Source organism: Hyla sarda, chromosome 11 (assembly GCF_029499605.1).
Source record: "Hyla sarda isolate aHylSar1 chromosome 11, aHylSar1.hap1, whole genome shotgun sequence".
NCBI classification, from domain to species: domain Eukaryota; kingdom Metazoa; phylum Chordata; class Amphibia; order Anura; family Hylidae; genus Hyla; species Hyla sarda.
This window is the reverse complement of record NC_079199.1, coordinates 62,403,314-62,420,139: the sequence shown is the minus strand read 5'-3', so window position 1 is coordinate 62,420,139 and position 16,826 is coordinate 62,403,314. Positions and strand designations below refer to the sequence as shown.

Here is a 16,826-nt window from a genome sequence, read left to right as displayed (position 1 = left end):
ACACCAGGGGATGGGAGGTAGATTTGGGTTTAGGGGTTGGTGGCAAGCCTTCTTTCTGGCCCGACCCAATGTCTAAGTATGCAAAATATAAATAAATAAAAAATAATAAAGTACTGGCAACGGCAGACCCACTCTCAGACCTGGGCCTTTGGAGGGTGCATAGTTTGCCCCTGGATATAAGATAGATATATATGAGATAGATAGATAGACAGATGGATAGATAGATGGATAGATAGGCGATAGATAGATAGATATGAGATAGATAGAAAGATTTGAGATAGATAAATAGATAGATATAAGATAGTTGGATAGATATGAGATAGATAGATATGAGATAGATTGATAGATAGATATGAGATAGATACTATAGATAGATAGAAGACAGACAGATAGATAGATGTCCAAATAAAAGCAGTGGCACTCCAAGTAGGTGTTGTCTTTATTCACTCCATAGTGAGCTACGTTTCAACAGCCTCACGCTACCATTATCAAGCAACAAATGGTGATAGGGGAGGGTATTTAAGTTCCCACAGGACCACCCACTAATTAACTAATTAGTGCAATTGACATGTAAACAAAACAAAAATATGCAATATACCTAGTGATCATTGTGGTTACACAGTGCAGAGTGTATATAGCAATGATGTGCAGCGGTGGTGCACAAGTTACAAATATTTGTAATATACATCGTGGTCATATAAGATGTGTATAAGATGAGTTAGACAGTCTTTCAGCAAAAGTGGGCGGAGTCACTCACCCGGCAACCGTCTTATGGGAGGATGACAAGCAGAACCCGGCATGTTTCCAGCACATGAGGAGGCTCCGTGCCACGTGCGGAAATGACGTATGTAAACAGCATCACGTGGTAGCTCATGTGCAAGGTATCCTAGGAGACTGACAGCATCCTGCCCGGCGCATGCACACAATTGTTCCTGAGGAGGGAAGCGCCATCTTGGTGAAGGGAAACAGGTAGACTCCGGTGGGCACTGCAATCTCCTGATGGGAATGTTACGCACAGGGTCAATCACGGGGTGTCGCGGGAACTGCAGCACGTTCATGGTGTCCAAATGAATTTTCCAGGTAAGTCACCGCAGGTAGCCAACCTGGAATCCTGCTGTGCTACCAGTCACTGGAGAAGTGTCGTCACCTTGCTTAGAGTCAGGCCAGAGCTTGATGTATCGGCAGAGGACGGTCCTGGATACATGATCTTGTGATGTGTTGTGAGAATGCCAATTATAGAAGGAGTGCCCAGTCTGCCAGTAATGATGGTGAGGGGGAGTGACTTCTGCAAAAGAGGAAAAAAAACAGTGTGAGAAAAAGATAAAATAAAAAATGTAAAAAATATAATAACTAATCCTATACAGAATGGGAAGAAACCAGGAAATTGATATAGGAATCCAAGTATTAGCGTGCATTGCATATGACATGGGTAACAATAAAATCGCCATTTAAGCTGGCAGGTTTAAGTGAGTTTAACTAGTAAATCCACTAGAGTTCTATTCTTTTTAATTTTGCTGCTCGATTGTACACCCCCCCCCCCTCCCCCGTTTGAGTATGGGGACATGATCGAGAGAAGGGTGAATACGAGATCTTTTTCTTGGTGTTTGTGTTCCACAAAGTGTTTCGGAACAGGTAAATCCATTTTACCTTTCCGAATCGTGTATCTGTGTTGGGTGATTCTCACTTTGGCCTTCAAGGAGGTTTCCCCCCAACATAGAGCAGATGGCATGGGCATTGTAGGACATACATGACATATGGAGTGGTACAGGCTAGATATTGTTTGATGGCATATTTCTTGCCAGTTTCTGGGTGTGTGAAGCTGTTACCTTTTAGCATGTATGTGCAATTCACACATGTTCTGCATGGTAATGATCCCGGGTTTACACCTGAGAAATAGCTTTGGTTACTTTTGGGTAGGGCAATGTCAGCTTTCACTAGTTTGTCTTGTAAATTTGGGGGGCGTCTATATGCCATGATTGGAAAACTTTTCATTTCAGGGATGTTATCAGTGCCTTCCCGAAGGAGATGCCAGTGTTTCCTGACAATGTTGGAAACCTTGTCTGACATGCCAGAATAGCTGTTTGTTTTTTGTCTGTAGAAGATTCTCTAGGGTCATAGTCATGACTTTGTGTTTTCTGTCAAGTAAAAGTTTTTTGGGGAAACCCCTGTCAAGGAAGATGTGTATCATGTTGTCTAAGACAGAGTTTGCCACTGTATCTGAGCTAACGATCCTTTTGGCCCGGATCATTTGGCTCAGGGGCAGAGAGCGTATCGTGCTGCGTGGATGATAGCTGTCGGACCATAGCATGGAGTTGCAGTCTGTGGATTTTGTAAAAAATGTTGTATTCAATATTCAAGATGGTTTTGTACAATGATGATGGTAGTGTCCAAAAAATGTATGTCTGATTTGGATGAGGTAAGGGTGAATTGTAGGCCAGTGAAGATGTGGTTGAGAAAGGTGTGGAAGTTTGTGAGTTGGACCTCCATGCCAATACAGATCAGGAAGATATCGTCTATGTATCTCCATATCTCCACCACTTCAAAACGTGTTCGAAGTGGGGAGATGCATAGACTGACTCCTCCTCCAGATGGGTGACGAAAAGGTTTGCGTATGGGGGCGCTACATTTGTCCCCATAGCGGTCCCGAACAATTGGACATAGTAAATGTCATGAAAAGAAAAATCGTTTTTTGTAAGAACCTGTTGTAGTAGAGTGATGATGAAATTGTTTTTTTCGGGAGCTCACCTCCTGCACACCTCCATCGTGTGGGATGGAGGTGTACAGGCTGGTGAGGTCAAATGTAGCCAGTATGGTGTCATCTGGAATGTGGAGATCTTTGATTTTGTTCAGGAAATCACCTGTGTCTCTAATGTAAGAGCGTGCATTGTATACATAGGGTCTGAAGATTTTGTCAAGAAAGATGGATATGTGACTTGTAAGGGATTCTCGTCCAGAAACAATCGGTCTGCCTGGTGGATTATGGAGAGTTTTGTGTATTTTTGGTAAATGGTATAGAACTGGTGTGATGGGGTGTTGTACAGTAAGGTAGTCAGATAATGCTTTGTCAATCAGTTTGTTGTTGAGTGCTGTTGTTATAACTTGTTGAATGTCACGGCTGTATTACCATTTGGGGTCAATGGAGAGCTGTCTGTATGTGATGCCATCATTCAGTTGTCTGGCAGCTTCCCTTAGATATTGTAAACGATCCATGACCACAACCGTTCCTCCCTTGTCAGCGGGTTTGACCACCAGTTTGCGGTCATGCATCAGTTCACTAAGGGCAGACATCTGGGCACGCGTCATATTCGGGTGAATGAGCTGGTTGGTCATGTCTTTTAATTTGGCAATGTCTTTTTTAACTTAAGTGTGGAATGTGTCAATAATGGGCATGGAAGCAGTAGGTACAAAATCACTGCGTACTTTTATGTCTGCAGTTTTTAAGGAAAAGCTGGTGTCACTGGAAGTAGCATTTTCTGCTGTGATATCTGTGGATTTGTGGGAAAACCAGGTTTTGAGTCTGAGTTTCCTCACAAATTGTTGTAAATCGAGTTCAATTTGAAAGCAATCAGTATCTGTACATATACAAAAATTAAGGCCTTTAGATAACAATTTGACATACTCAACAGTTAACACAGTGGAGGAAATTTTTACCACGTGTTTCTCTGTGTTCTTTTGTTGGATGTTGGTTTCGGCTGTGGTGGTGGTCTGTACTTCTATTTCTGACCCCGAGTACGGATGGGATCATTTCCACCGGAGGCCCCCTCTCAGGGTGGGTTTACGGTGGGCACGTCCATCCTTAAAAAGGAATCTTTTCTGGGTAAAGCTGAGTAGGATTACGTTGTTTCATCTGTTCCGCCTTGGTGTCCCTTTGTTTCCTGTTTTTCCTCGGCGAAGAAATTTGTGCACCCCATCTGTTGATTTTGCCGTTGTCGTAATCTGATGCATCGCGGGCCCATTTTGTGCATTTCGTGTCTTCCTGCTCTTCCCTGAACTTTTTGAGGAAGAAGGTCTGTTTGATGATGAATGCTTCGCAGTCGGCATGAGGTAAGGTGGAGTGTAAGGACCGTTCCAATTCTTGTACTTTGTCCTTTGTAATGTCCATATCATGCTGTAGGAACTCTATTTGGGGAAGTATCAGGTCAAGGGAGTATTTGCTTGAGATCTGCTCATATTTGGAACAATATTCAACTTTGTGGAAGAACGAGTTATTGTGTGGCTCGGATCTCATACCACGAGGGATTCTGTGGTTTCTGTGGTATTCACTGAGAGTGGTGAGATGCAATCCCTTGAATTGCATCTCACCACTCTCAGTGAAAACTACAGAAACCACAGAATCTCTCGTGGTACGAGAGCCCAGCCGCACGATAACTCGTTCTTCCACAATGTTGAATATTGTTCCAAATATGAGCAGATCTCAAACAAATACTCCCTTGACCTGATACTTCTCCAAATAGAGTTCCTACATCATGATGTGCACATTACAATGGATAATGTACAAGAATTGAAACAGTCCTTACGCTCCACCTTACCTGATGCCAACTGTGAAGCATTCATCATCAAACAGACCTCCTTCCTCAAAAAGTTCAGGGAAGAGCAGGAAGACACGAAATGCACAAAATGGGCCCACGATGCATCAGATTACGACAACGGCAAAATCTACAGATGATGTGCACCAATTTCTTCGCCGAGGAAAAACAGGAAACTAAGGGACACCAAGGCGGAACAGATGAAACAACACAATCCTACTCAGCCTTACCCAGAAAAGATTCCTTTTTTAGGGATGGACGTGCCCACCGTAAACCCACCTGGAGAGGGGACCTCCGGTGGAAATGATCCCATCCATACCTGGGGTCAGAAATAGGAGTACAGACCACCACCACAGCCGAAACCAACATCCAACAAAAGAACACAGAGAAACATGTGGTAAATATCTCCTCCACTGTGTTCACTGTTGAGCATGTCAAATTGTTGTCTAAGGGCCTTAATTTTTGTATATGTACAGATACTGATTGGTTTCAAATTGAACTCTATTTACATTTTGTGAGGAAACTCAGACTCAAAACCTGGTTTTCTCACAAATTCACAGATATCACAGCAGAAAATGCTACTTCCAGTGACACCAGCTTTTCCTTAAAAACTGCAGACAGAAAAGTACCCAGGGATTTTGTACCTACTGCTTCCATGCCTATTATTGACACATTCCACACTTTAGTTAAAAAAGACAATGCCAAATTAAAAGACACGACCAACCAGCTCATTCACCCGAATGACATGTTCCCACATGTCTGCCCTTAGTGAACTGATCCATGACCACAACCTGGTGGTCAAACTCGCCAACAAGGGAGGAGCGGTTGTGGTTATGGATCGTTCACAATATCTAAGGAAAGCTGCCAGACAACTGAATGACGGCATCACATGCAGACAGCTCTCCATTGACCCCAAATGGGAATATAGCCATGACATTCAACAAGTTATAACAGCAGCACTCAACAACAAACTGATTGACAAAGCAGTATACAACTACCTTACTGTACAACACCCCATCACACCAGTTCTATACCTTTTACCAAAAATACACAAAACTCTCCATAATCCACCAGGCAGACCGATTGTTTCTGGACGAGAATCCCTTACAAGTGACATATCCATCTTTCTTGACAAAATCCTCAGACCCTAAGTATACAATGCATGCTCTTACATTAGAGACACAGGTGATTTCCTGAACAAAATCAAAGATCTCCACATTCCAGACGACACCATACTGGCTACATTTGACATCACCAGCCTGTACACCTCCATCCCACACGATGGAGGTGTGCAGGTGGTGAGGTCTTTCATACAACATGACTTTTCTCCTGAAAAAAACTATTTCATCATCACCCTACTACAACTGGTTCTTACAAAAAACTATTTTTCTTTTAATGGCACCTACTACGTCCAATTGGTCGGGACCGCCATGGGGACAAATGTAGTGCCCACATACGCGACCCATCTGGAGGAGGAGTCAGTTTATGTATCTGCCCACTTAGAACATGTTTTGAAGTGGTGGAGATACATAGACGATATCTTACTGATCTGTACCTGCTCGGAGGTCCAACTCCCAAGCTTCCACACCTTTCTCAACCACATCTTCACTGGCCTACAATTCACCCTTACCTCATCCAAATCAGACATACATTTTTTGGACACTACCATCACCATTGTCCACAACCATCTTGAATCTGACATTTTTACAAAATCCACAGAATGCAACTCCATGCTACGGTTCGACAGCTACCATCCACGCAGCACGAATACACTCTCTGCACCTGAGCCAAATGATCTGGGCCAAAAGGATCGTTAGCTCAGATACAGGGGCAAACTCTGCCTTAGACAACATGATACACAATTTCCTTGACAGGGGTTACCCCCAAAAACCTGTACTTGACAGCAAACACAATGTCATGACTATGACTCGAGATAATCTTCTACAGACAAAAACCAAACAGCCACAAAACAGATTAGCCTTTGTTTCCTCCTATTCTGGCATGTCAGACAAGGTTTCCAACATTCTCAGAAAACACTGGCATCTCCTTCGGGAAGGCACTGATAACATCCCTGAAATGAAAAATTTTCCAATCATGACATATAGACGCCCCCCAAATTTACAAGACAAACTAGTGAAAGCTGACATTGCTCTACCCAAAAGTAACCAAAGCTATTTCTCAGGTGTAAACCCGGGATCATTTCCATGCAGAACATGCGTGAATTGCAGATACATGCTTAAAGGTAACAGCTAGAGATGAGCGAACACAAACTTCTCCGCTCGGCAGTTGATGACTTTTCCTGCGTAAATTAGTTCAGCCTTCAGGTGCTCCGGTGGGCTGGAAAAGGTGGATACAGTCCTAGTAAAGAGTCTCCTAGGACTGTATCCACCTTTTCCAGCCCACCGGAGCACCGGAAAGCTGAACTAATTTATGCAGGAAAAGTCATCAACTGCCGAGCGGAGAAGTTTGTGACGAATCTAATTTACTGTAAGTTCGCTCATCTCTAGTAACAGCTTCACACACCCAGTAACTGGCAAGAAATTTGCCATCATACAATATCTAGCCTGTACCACTCCATATGTCATGTATGTCCTACAATGCCCATGCCATCTGCTCTATGTTGGGGAAACCTCCTTGGAGGCCAAAGTGAGAATCACCCAACACAGATACATGATTCGGAAAGGTAAAATTAATTTACCTGTTCCGAAACACTTTGTGGAACACAAACACCAAGAAAAAGATCTCGTATTCACCCTTTTCGGTCATGTCCCCATACCCAAACGGTGGGCAATCGAGCAGTAAAATTAAAAAGAATAGAACTCTGGTGGATTTACGAGTTAAACTCACTTAAACCTGCCAGCTTAAATGGCGAGTTTATTGTTACCCATGACATATGCAATGCACGCTAATACTTGGATTCCTATATCAATTTCCTGTTTTTTCCCATTCTGTATAGGATTGGTTATTATAGTTTTTTTTTTAAATTTTTGTTTTATTTTATCTTTTTCTCATACTGTGTTTTTTCCTCTTTTGCAGAAGTGGGCCAGCAGTTCATCACTCCCCCTCACCATTACTACTGGCAGACCGGGCTCTCCTTCTATAATTGGCATTCTCACAACCCATCACAAGATCATATATCCGGGACCATCCTCCTCCCATACATCAAGCTCTGGCCTGACTCTAAGCAAGTTGACGACACTTCTCCAGGTTGGCTACCTGCGGTGATTTGCCTGGAAAATTAATTTGAACACCATGGACGTGCTGTGGTTCCCGCAACACCCCGTGATTGCCCCTGTGCGTAACATTCCCATCAGGAGATTGCAGTGCCCACCGGAGTCTACCTGTTTCCCTTCACCAAGATGGCGCTTGCCTCCTCCAGAACAAGTGTGCACATGCGCCGGGCAGGGTGCTGTCGGTCTCCTAGGATACCTTGCACATGACCTACCACGTGATGCTGTTTTTATACGTCCTTTCTGCACGCAGCACAGAGCCTCCTCGTGTGCCGGAAACATGCCGGGTTCTGCTTGTCATCCTCCCGTAAGATGGTTGCTGGGTGAATGACCGCGATCTCTGCCCACTTTTGCTGAAAGATTGTCTAACTCATCTTATACACATGATCACAATGTATATTACAAATATGTATTTGTAACTTGTGCAACGCCGCTGCACATCATTGCTATATACACTCTGCACTGTGTAACCACTATGATCACTTGGTATATTGCATATTTTTGTTTTGTTTACATGTCAATTGCACTAATTAGTGGGTGGTCCTGCGTGACCTTAAATACCCTCCCCTCTTACCATTTGTTGCTTGATAATGGCAGCGTGAGTCTGCCGAAACGTAGCTCACTATGGAGTGAATAAAGACAACACCTTTTTCACCTACTTGGAGTGCCACTGCTTTTATTTTAATATCAAGTTTGCATCTCTGACCCAGATCAACAACGGGAGGCACCCGTGCACCTTTTCTAGTGGAGTGCTGCTCTCTTCCTTCAAGTATCTAGATAGATAGGTAGATAGATATATTAGATAGATGATAGATAAATATGAGATAGATAGATCGATCAGTGTTTCACAAGCAATGTCCCTCCAGTTGTTGCAAAACTACAACTCCCAGCATGCTCACACAGACGAAGGCATGCTGGGAGTTGTAGTTTTGCAACAGCTGGGGGCACCCTGTTTGGGAAACACTGAAATAGTGCCTATTTACCTTTCACTGATCCCCAAACCGTAACCTGCCCCCCTCCCCACCAAAAAGTTTCTTACCCTGATTGGTAGCATCCTCGGTGGGCAATGGAAGTCTTCATTTTCCTAGCGGTGCGGTCGGGTGTAAGACAATAAGACTGCACGGCAGGGGAGTATGAGGGAGGAGGGGTAAGGGGGAGGAGCGTCCCTCTGCTTCCTTTCTAGAGAGTAAGTACGGCTGCGGGCCCCACGCTGAATTTAAAGGGCCCACAATGTTTTAAAACATAAAATGATCCTGACAGCCGTGGGCCCCTTCTATGACTTGTTCATTGCCAGACCGTCTGTCAGTTCCTGGGAGCAGAGACTGCTATTAAAACAGTGGTCTCCTGCTTCTTTGTTGTGGGGGTGTTGCAGGGGGTGCAGCAGAGGTCCGGGCCCCCATGGGACCCTTACTGGGGTACTGGCTGTACCCCCCTGACGGCGACTCTGCACATTCACTACTGTATAGAAGGTATAACTGCAAAGGCATGAATGAAATATTCCCTAATACAGTTCACATCTTTATTCTGATTAGATTAAATGGGAAGGAACAGCACAATAAAATAATTTTAATAGTAAAAAATAACACGTCCACCAGGCAACAAGAATTTAAGTACAGAAGTGCACTGGGGAATACTTTAAAATAGAAAGATTTGAAAACATGACTACCTGAAAAAGACACCACATCAATTTATCTCTCCCATTCTTTGCGGTCAATATGACTTTAAAGGAAGCCAAGGACATTCAGAGTAAGGGAATATATCTTACACCTCTTTTTTAATCTATTTTAATTTGAAACTACCGTATTTATCGGCGTATAACACGCACTTTTTAGGCTAAAGTTTTTAGCCTAAAGTCTGTGTGCGTGTTATACGCCGATACACCCCCAGGAAAGGCAGGGGGAGAGAGGCCGTCGCTGCCCGCTTCTCTCCCCCTGCCTTTCCTGGGGTCTAGAGCGCTGCTGTCGGCCCTTTTCACCCCCTGGTTATCGGCGCCGCTGCCCGTTCTGTCCCCCTGACTATCGGTGCCGGCGCCAATTGCCAGGGAGAGAGAAGCGGCGCCGACAGCCAGGGGGAGAGAAGGGGCAGCGGCACCCATTGCCGGCGCGGCTGCCCCGTTGCCTCCCCCCATCCCCGGTGGCATAATTACCTGAGTCCGGTCCGCGCTGCTCCAGGCCTCCGTCGTGCGTCCCCAGCGTCGTTGCTATGCACGGCGCGGCGCTCTGACGTCATGCGCCGCGCCGTTCAGCGCATAGCAATGACGCCGGGGACGCACGACGGAGGCCTGGAGCAGCGCGGACCGGACTCAGGTAATTATGCCACCGGGGATGGGGGGAGGCAACGGGGCAGCGGCGCCGGCAATGGGTGCCGCTGCCCCTTCTCTCCCCCTGGCTGTCGGCGCCGCTTCTCTCTCCCTGGCAATCGGCGCCGGCGCCGATAGTCAGGGGGACAGAACGGGCAGCGGCGCCGATAACCAGGGGGTGAAAAGGGCCGACAGCAGCGCTCTAGACCCCAGGAAAGGCAGGGGGAGAGAAGCGGGCAGCGACGGCCTCTCTCCCCCTGCCTTTCCTGGGGGTATATCGGGGTATACACGTGCACACACGCACCCTCATTTTTTCATGGATATTTGGGTAAAAAACTTTTTTTACCCAAATATCCTTGGTAAAATGAGGGTGCGTGTTATAGGCCAGTGCATGGTATACCCTGATAAATACGGTACTTTTATTATTGGCAATGTTATGATATACCAGTTGTGTATCTATATGAGTCACAGTGGTTGTAGTTGCGACATGGCCCCTGTTGTGGTTCTAGGGTAGTAATCCTGTCTGCAGCTCAACTCATTGTGGTAATCCTGCCGACCACACCAATTGTGGTTTTTAGGATTAGAGCTAAAGGTGTACTCCACTGGCCAGCGTTCGGAAACATTTAGTTCAGAACACTGTGTGCGAGCTGCAGAGATCGGCCATGCCCCCTCGTTACATCAGGCCATGCCCCATCAATGCAAGTCTATGGGAGGGGGCATGGCTACTGTCATGCCCCCTCCCATAGACTTGCATTGAGGGGGCATGGCCTGACATCACAAGGGGGCAAGGCTGTCCCTGCAGTGCTCACACATAGAGTTCTGAACTAAATGTTCTGAACACTGGCCAGTGGAGTACCCCTTTAACAAATATTTCCCCTCCCCCCCGACCATTTGCTGGCCCAATATGGTCATTGGAAACTGAAGCAGGAGGTAGAGGCTAAATTAATATGGCCTAAATATGTTTGCAAACACCCAAAAACACAGATTATGTTTTGTACAACTATGAAATAATTGTCCAAGGTATTTTGGCAGAAATGTCTTGTACTAGTAGTTTATCCCCACCAAATTAACATTCACTCGGTAACCACCACAGTTAATAATGTTTGATAGAACATTTATAGCCAACTAAATCAATACAACATGGCACGTGCTCTATGTTTAGCAGACTAGTATGGATCCACCTGAGTAATATATATATATATATATATATATGTGTGTATATATATATATATATATATATATATATATATACATATATATATATATATACATACATACTCCCTTCTTCCCTCTTGCAGGAAGTTGGAAGAGACTGTGTGTCTCTCAAGTTCTCACTAACCTACCACCAATGCCCTACCCAGTGGCTTAGATTCCGCCTACTCTTCTCACATAAAGCAGAAGAACAGTTTTTTTGGCCACGCCTACTGTGGTCCTTCTGGAGACTGCATGGGGGCAGTGAATGGTATATTATGGATGTAAAAACTCCATGTCCATAACAGCCCCTAAGCCAGGGTGAACCAAAGAGTTCTTCTGATTCGCTCTGCCCATTAATGGAGAGAATTGTATGGCAGTACAGGTACAGATGCACAAACCTCTCTATCACCTTTCTGCACTCATCTATGATCAGTGCACAGAGTAAACAGAAAGCTATAATAATAATCTTGATATAATATCAACATTCTATTCATCAGCAAGTAGTATGCATAAAGTAGCATGAGCCAGTCAGTATGTACAGATGTATAGTGTATGGAGCCTTAAATGTACTATTAAATGCCAGCATCAAATTTTGGTTAATATAATAGAAGAGACAGTAAAGAAAATAGTTAGATTAGGATTAGAAAGGCTTACTAGTGCCAGAAAGTTATACAGATTTGTAAATTACTTCTATTTAAAAATTATAATCCTTCCAATACGTATCTGCTGCTGTATACTACAGTGAAAGTTACGTAGCGCTTTCTGCTGACACCTTTCTTTGTGTCATAGACAGTACCCTGGTACTGTTCACTAGCATAGAATATATAGTAAATATATAGTTAGCATACATGATAGGTGTGTATGAAAAAAGAGTATGTCTACCCAAGTTACTGTCATATAAAAGTGCAGAATTATATATATTATTATATTAAAAGGGGACAATTATCAAAACATGCAGAGGAAGGGTTGCACAGTTGCCTATAGAAACCAATCAACCATATATATTTCAGAGGCCTTTTTAAAATAAAATAAAGCAATCACACCCCTACCCCTTAATTCCCTGGTTGAACTTGATGGACATATGTCTTTTTTACCTAGAGAAGGCGTAGATAGAAAGAAAATGCTATTGCGGACAGAGGCGGAGTTAATTCTGCGCACGGACGCTCATGGAAACCTTGGGTTAAATGATAAACTTGACTATGTTTTTCTTTAGAATCGGTGCTTGCTTGTCCTTTTGTTATCATGATCATTGCTATAGAGTGTTGCTTTTAATACTATTCATAGTTTTTAGCTATTTTCATATGTCAGTTACCTGTGTGTAAACGCCCATCTGATGACGACAACGTAGGTGAGTATTTAACCTGCGAGGCGTCAGCAGAGGGTGGAGTCTGACGAAGCGGGCTGAGTTCCCGTGAAACAGCTTTAACTACACGTGTGTGTGTCCCTGGCGTTCCTGCAGACCGATTGCTGTCCTGTCTTCATGTTGATTGTCTTCACGGAATAAAATGCGGTGCACGACTTACGGGTGAGTGCGTTTTTTTTCATGTCTTCTGATGCCATAGCGCCTTGTGCCCTTCTCACCTGCACCCCGTAGCAGCACCTCTGGTGGTCTCACCGTACTCCCAAGTGCATGAATCCTGTTACATCAGAGCACACCCTTCGTTTGCCAGTGCTGGGCCGGACATTCATCTTTGTATCTCCATATGATATAATTTAAAACTCTGTTTAACTTTCTGGAGCCAGTTGATGTATAAAAAAAAGTTTTTTTCCTGGATAACTCCTTTAAAGGTATTATGCAGGATTAAGAAAACATAGCTGCTTTCTATGAAAAACAGTGCCATATCTATCTTCAGGTTGTGTGTGGCTTTACAACTCTGCTCCATTCAAGTAAATGGAATTGAGCTGCAAAACCATACACAAACTGAGAACAAGTGTGGAAGAAAGCAGCTATGTAATTCTAATCCTGGAAAACCTGGCTAGGTTTCCACTTGTTTTTTTATCTGTCGTTTTCTTTTCTGGGATTTTTACCTTTGAGTGAAAATTGCATTTTTGGACTTTTGGCGATTTTTTTCTAAATTTTTTGGGTACCAAAATGTTTTTATTTTTTAGAACAAAATTTTAGTTAATTTTTAAACAGGGACAAATTTATGGGTTATCCACCATAAGGTGATTTAAGTACGTACCTGGCAGACGGTAATGGACATATTTAGGAAGGGTCTGCGCTTGTCTTGATGCTAAATGACTATGTTGTGAGATTACCATAACACTGTGGCTAGCTCTTTGTGAACTGTTATTTCCTGTTTGATTTTTCTTTTTTTGACTACAAATCCCATAATTCTATTTTCCTCCCTCCCACACATCAGCTACCCCACCCATTGAAACATAAATGAGCTGCATCCATTCAAAAGACCTGTGGTTTTCAATCAGGGTGCCTACAGCTGTTGCATTAGTTGCAGATTGATCTGCAGGCTCCCTGTCATCAGCTGACTAGTGAATCAGGTCTCGTCCGCATTGCAAGCTGGGAAAAAATCTGAGACATCAGTATTTTTGTATGCTGTTAAAAATAAATATTGGGGTGGAAATCACAGAAGAATTGTGAGAAAACGTCACACACAGGTACAGACACTATATTATGAACTACACTAACTTTACAGCCCCTGTAGCATAGTCAAATAAATTTGTATTAGTAATGTATTTTAATAATGTGTTTAATAAAGTGTGTGTGTGTGTGTTTTTAACAATTTTTCTTAATTTTTTTTACATATTTTAGGTTGTATTACTACTCCCAGCATGGAACACACCGTTCCATGATGGGAGTAGTAGTTCCTGTACTAATAGAGAGATCACCCCGGGTGTCACTCCTGACACCCGATGCGATCGTCCTATCTATTGCAAAGATGCGGAGCGGCTGTATACAGCGCTTGCATCTCTGCTCTGAACTCCGAGCCGGCCAGTGATATGGATAGAATTTATATTTTCCGCACAGTGTGGTGATTGGCCTGATGGTGGCAGCCAATCCCCGCTCTAAGTGGGAAAAATGAATCAGTAATGGAAATTTATATTCACATCACTGGCCGGCAGAGTATAGTGCAGAGATGCGGAGCACAGGAAAAAGCCGCTCCGCATCTCAGGGATGAAGCAAGTGTCACTTCTGACACCTGTTTCGATCTTTCTATTAATGCAGGTACTACAGCTCCCAGCATGGAGCAGAGTGTTCTCCATGTTGGGAGCAGTAGCACCTTCAGTTAAGGAAAGATCACAGCGGGTGTCACTGCTGACACCCGCTGTGATCCTCTTGTATAATGTATAGATGCCTGGCCGCTTTTTTATGGTCCCCTGCACTGACGTATATACACCTATTCATATTTCCCACAGAGAGTTGTGGCTGGCTGGAACCATCCGACCAATCACAGCTCTCTGTGGGAAATATGAATAGGTGTATATATACAGCAGTGCAGGGGACCAGAGAAGAGCGTCCGGCCGCCCGCATCTATGCATTATACAGGAGGATCGCAATGGTTGTCAGAAGTGACATCTGGGCGATCTGTCAATTAGTACATGTACTACTTCCATCATGGAAATAAAGAGATAAAAAAGTGAAAAAAGTTAACACACACTTTATTCAACATATTATTAAAATACATTATTAATAGAATAAAAGTTTAACAAAATTCATTATTACAAATATATAATTTTTACATTTAAATGGCCCCTTTCTAAATTTTTATTATTGTCGGCTACATTTTTAGTTCCCTGCCCGCCCCCATAAATTGATCCCTGTTTAAAAATGTATAAAAATTTTGTTCTAACAAAGATACATTTCGTTGAATAAATTTTTTTACATCACTGCTGTATCTTTTTTTTTTAATGGTAACCTACAAAATTTTATTAAAAAAAGGTATCTCTATCACTTTTTTGGATCACTAAAGTCCAAAAAAAATAAAAACCACCTGCAAAAATGCCAGATGGCATTTTTCTTTGGTGTTTTTCACTCCCATATGAGACTTTTATGCGAGGAAAACGCCAAGATTTTCCTTAAAAAAATGCCAAAGTCTCAACAAGAGGTCGTTTTTGAAAAACTGCTAAGGAGCCAAAAATAGCTGAAAAACTCCAAAAGGATTTAAAAAAAAAAAAAAAACGCAAAACTGAAAAATTCCAAGTGGATATGGCATTTTGTAGTTTTCTATTGACTTGCAGCTAACATCTAGCTGCAGCGTTTTTTCATTAAATAAAAAAAACGCCATGCGGCAGAATGGGTGTTTTTATTGGCGTTTTTGCAACAACAAAAAAATAGGCTAGGTTTCCACTTTTTAAGACCAGCGTAAGCATGACAATTTTTGTAAATTGCCATGTGTTTAGAAGGTTGTAAAGGGTAAAAAAATAAATAAACATAATTGCATTCTCACACATCTGTCATTAGGCAGTTTGAGCTCCCTTGAATGAACATGGTTAAAGGGTTACTTCGCTCCCCAGTGTCCGGAACATTGAGTTCCTAAACGCTGTGTGTGGGCTTCCGTGTTCACGCCCACCCCCTCGTGCCATCACGGCCTGACTCCTCAATGAAAGTCTATGGGAAGGGGGCACTACAGCCGTCATGCCCCCTCCCATAGACTTGCATTGAGGGGGCGGGACGTGACATCACATGATGGAGCGTGACGTCACGAGGGGGCGGGTGTGAACACTGAAGCCCGCACACAGCGTTAAGGAACTCAATGTTCCGGACGCTGGGGAGCGGAGTAACCCTTTAAGCTGCAGTACCATGCACAACTTGTGTACTGGTGTGGCCCTATTTCTTTAAGAGTGTTGGTATTAGGGGCACTCTGTGTATTTGTATCTGCATGTCTTTTTTTATTTTTAGCTAATGTTTTGGAAACCATGGTTTGCCCCAGTCAGTGGGTGCTTGCCCTATTTTGAGTGTTTGGTACAGTGTTGATGGTGTAGATAAGTATACACAGAAGCAGATTAACAGTCTGTGTTTAACCAGCACAAAAGGAGAACCAATAATGATAAGAATGTACTGTTCTGACAGCAAACCTTTCAGTACAGGCTTTATTAATATTATCTCCGCTTACAAAAACCAGCATGCAAATGCAATTCTCCCAACACAATAGGCCCAGTGATGTGGCTTATCTGGAGTTGTTTCAAGGCTCATAAGGGATAACTGCTACTTTCAAAACTGGAGGAAGGTGGGAATACAGAAGTGTGATTACCCCTCATTCTATTGTAGAAGTAGTTAATGTCAGCAGCAAGGAACATAGATGCTACTCAGCCCTTTGTAAGTAAAAAATGAAAAATAATAAATGGGAATAAATGCATGTGTTGTAGAAAGTCATAATTTTTGTCAAATGAGTATTGAGAACCATATATTAATTTGCATATGGAGGTTGTGGGGGAACAAGTATGCATGCACAGTATGTGTAATTATAACTAATATATTTTCACGTACTAAGGATTGTATTTTGCAACACTGACATAGACTTAAGGATATTGTTGGACAGTAAACAAAAAGTGTTATGTACGGTAGTTAAGAAAGAACAACCTTTGACGTGTTAAAGAGGCATGTAAATAGTTTTGATC

At 43.1% G+C, this 16,826-nt stretch overlaps 2 protein-coding genes across 7 annotated transcripts in view; one reads left to right on the top strand and one right to left on the bottom strand.

Moving 5' to 3' along the window:
- The window catches only part of AVEN (apoptosis and caspase activation inhibitor), a 770,692-nt gene that overhangs the window by 580,687 nt on the left and 173,179 nt on the right, over positions 1 to 16,826 (top strand). Inside the window, exon 1 of one of the 2 annotated variants that reach the window (XM_056546833.1) lies at positions 7,633 to 8,079. The exons of the other annotated variant lie outside the window; for it this stretch is intronic. Coding sequence (XP_056402808.1) covers positions 7,779 to 8,079 — 301 coding nt within the window. The 5' untranslated portion in view covers positions 7,633 to 7,778. Of the gene's footprint in view, positions 1 to 7,632; positions 8,080 to 16,826 lie in introns of those variants that run through there. 2 annotated transcript variants of the gene reach the window in all.
- LOC130295761 (uncharacterized) overlaps positions 1 to 16,826 on the bottom strand; it is a 185,112-nt gene that overhangs the window by 143,503 nt on the left and 24,783 nt on the right. For 4 of the 5 annotated variants that reach the window (XM_056546836.1, XM_056546834.1, XM_056546838.1 and 1 more), the window contains exon 2: positions 758 to 1,285. The exons of the other annotated variant lie outside the window; for it this stretch is intronic. In XM_056546836.1, coding sequence (XP_056402811.1) covers positions 758 to 1,058 — 301 coding nt within the window. In that variant the 5' untranslated portion in view covers positions 1,059 to 1,285. The remainder of the gene's footprint in view (positions 1 to 757; positions 1,286 to 16,826) is intronic. 5 annotated transcript variants of the gene reach the window in all.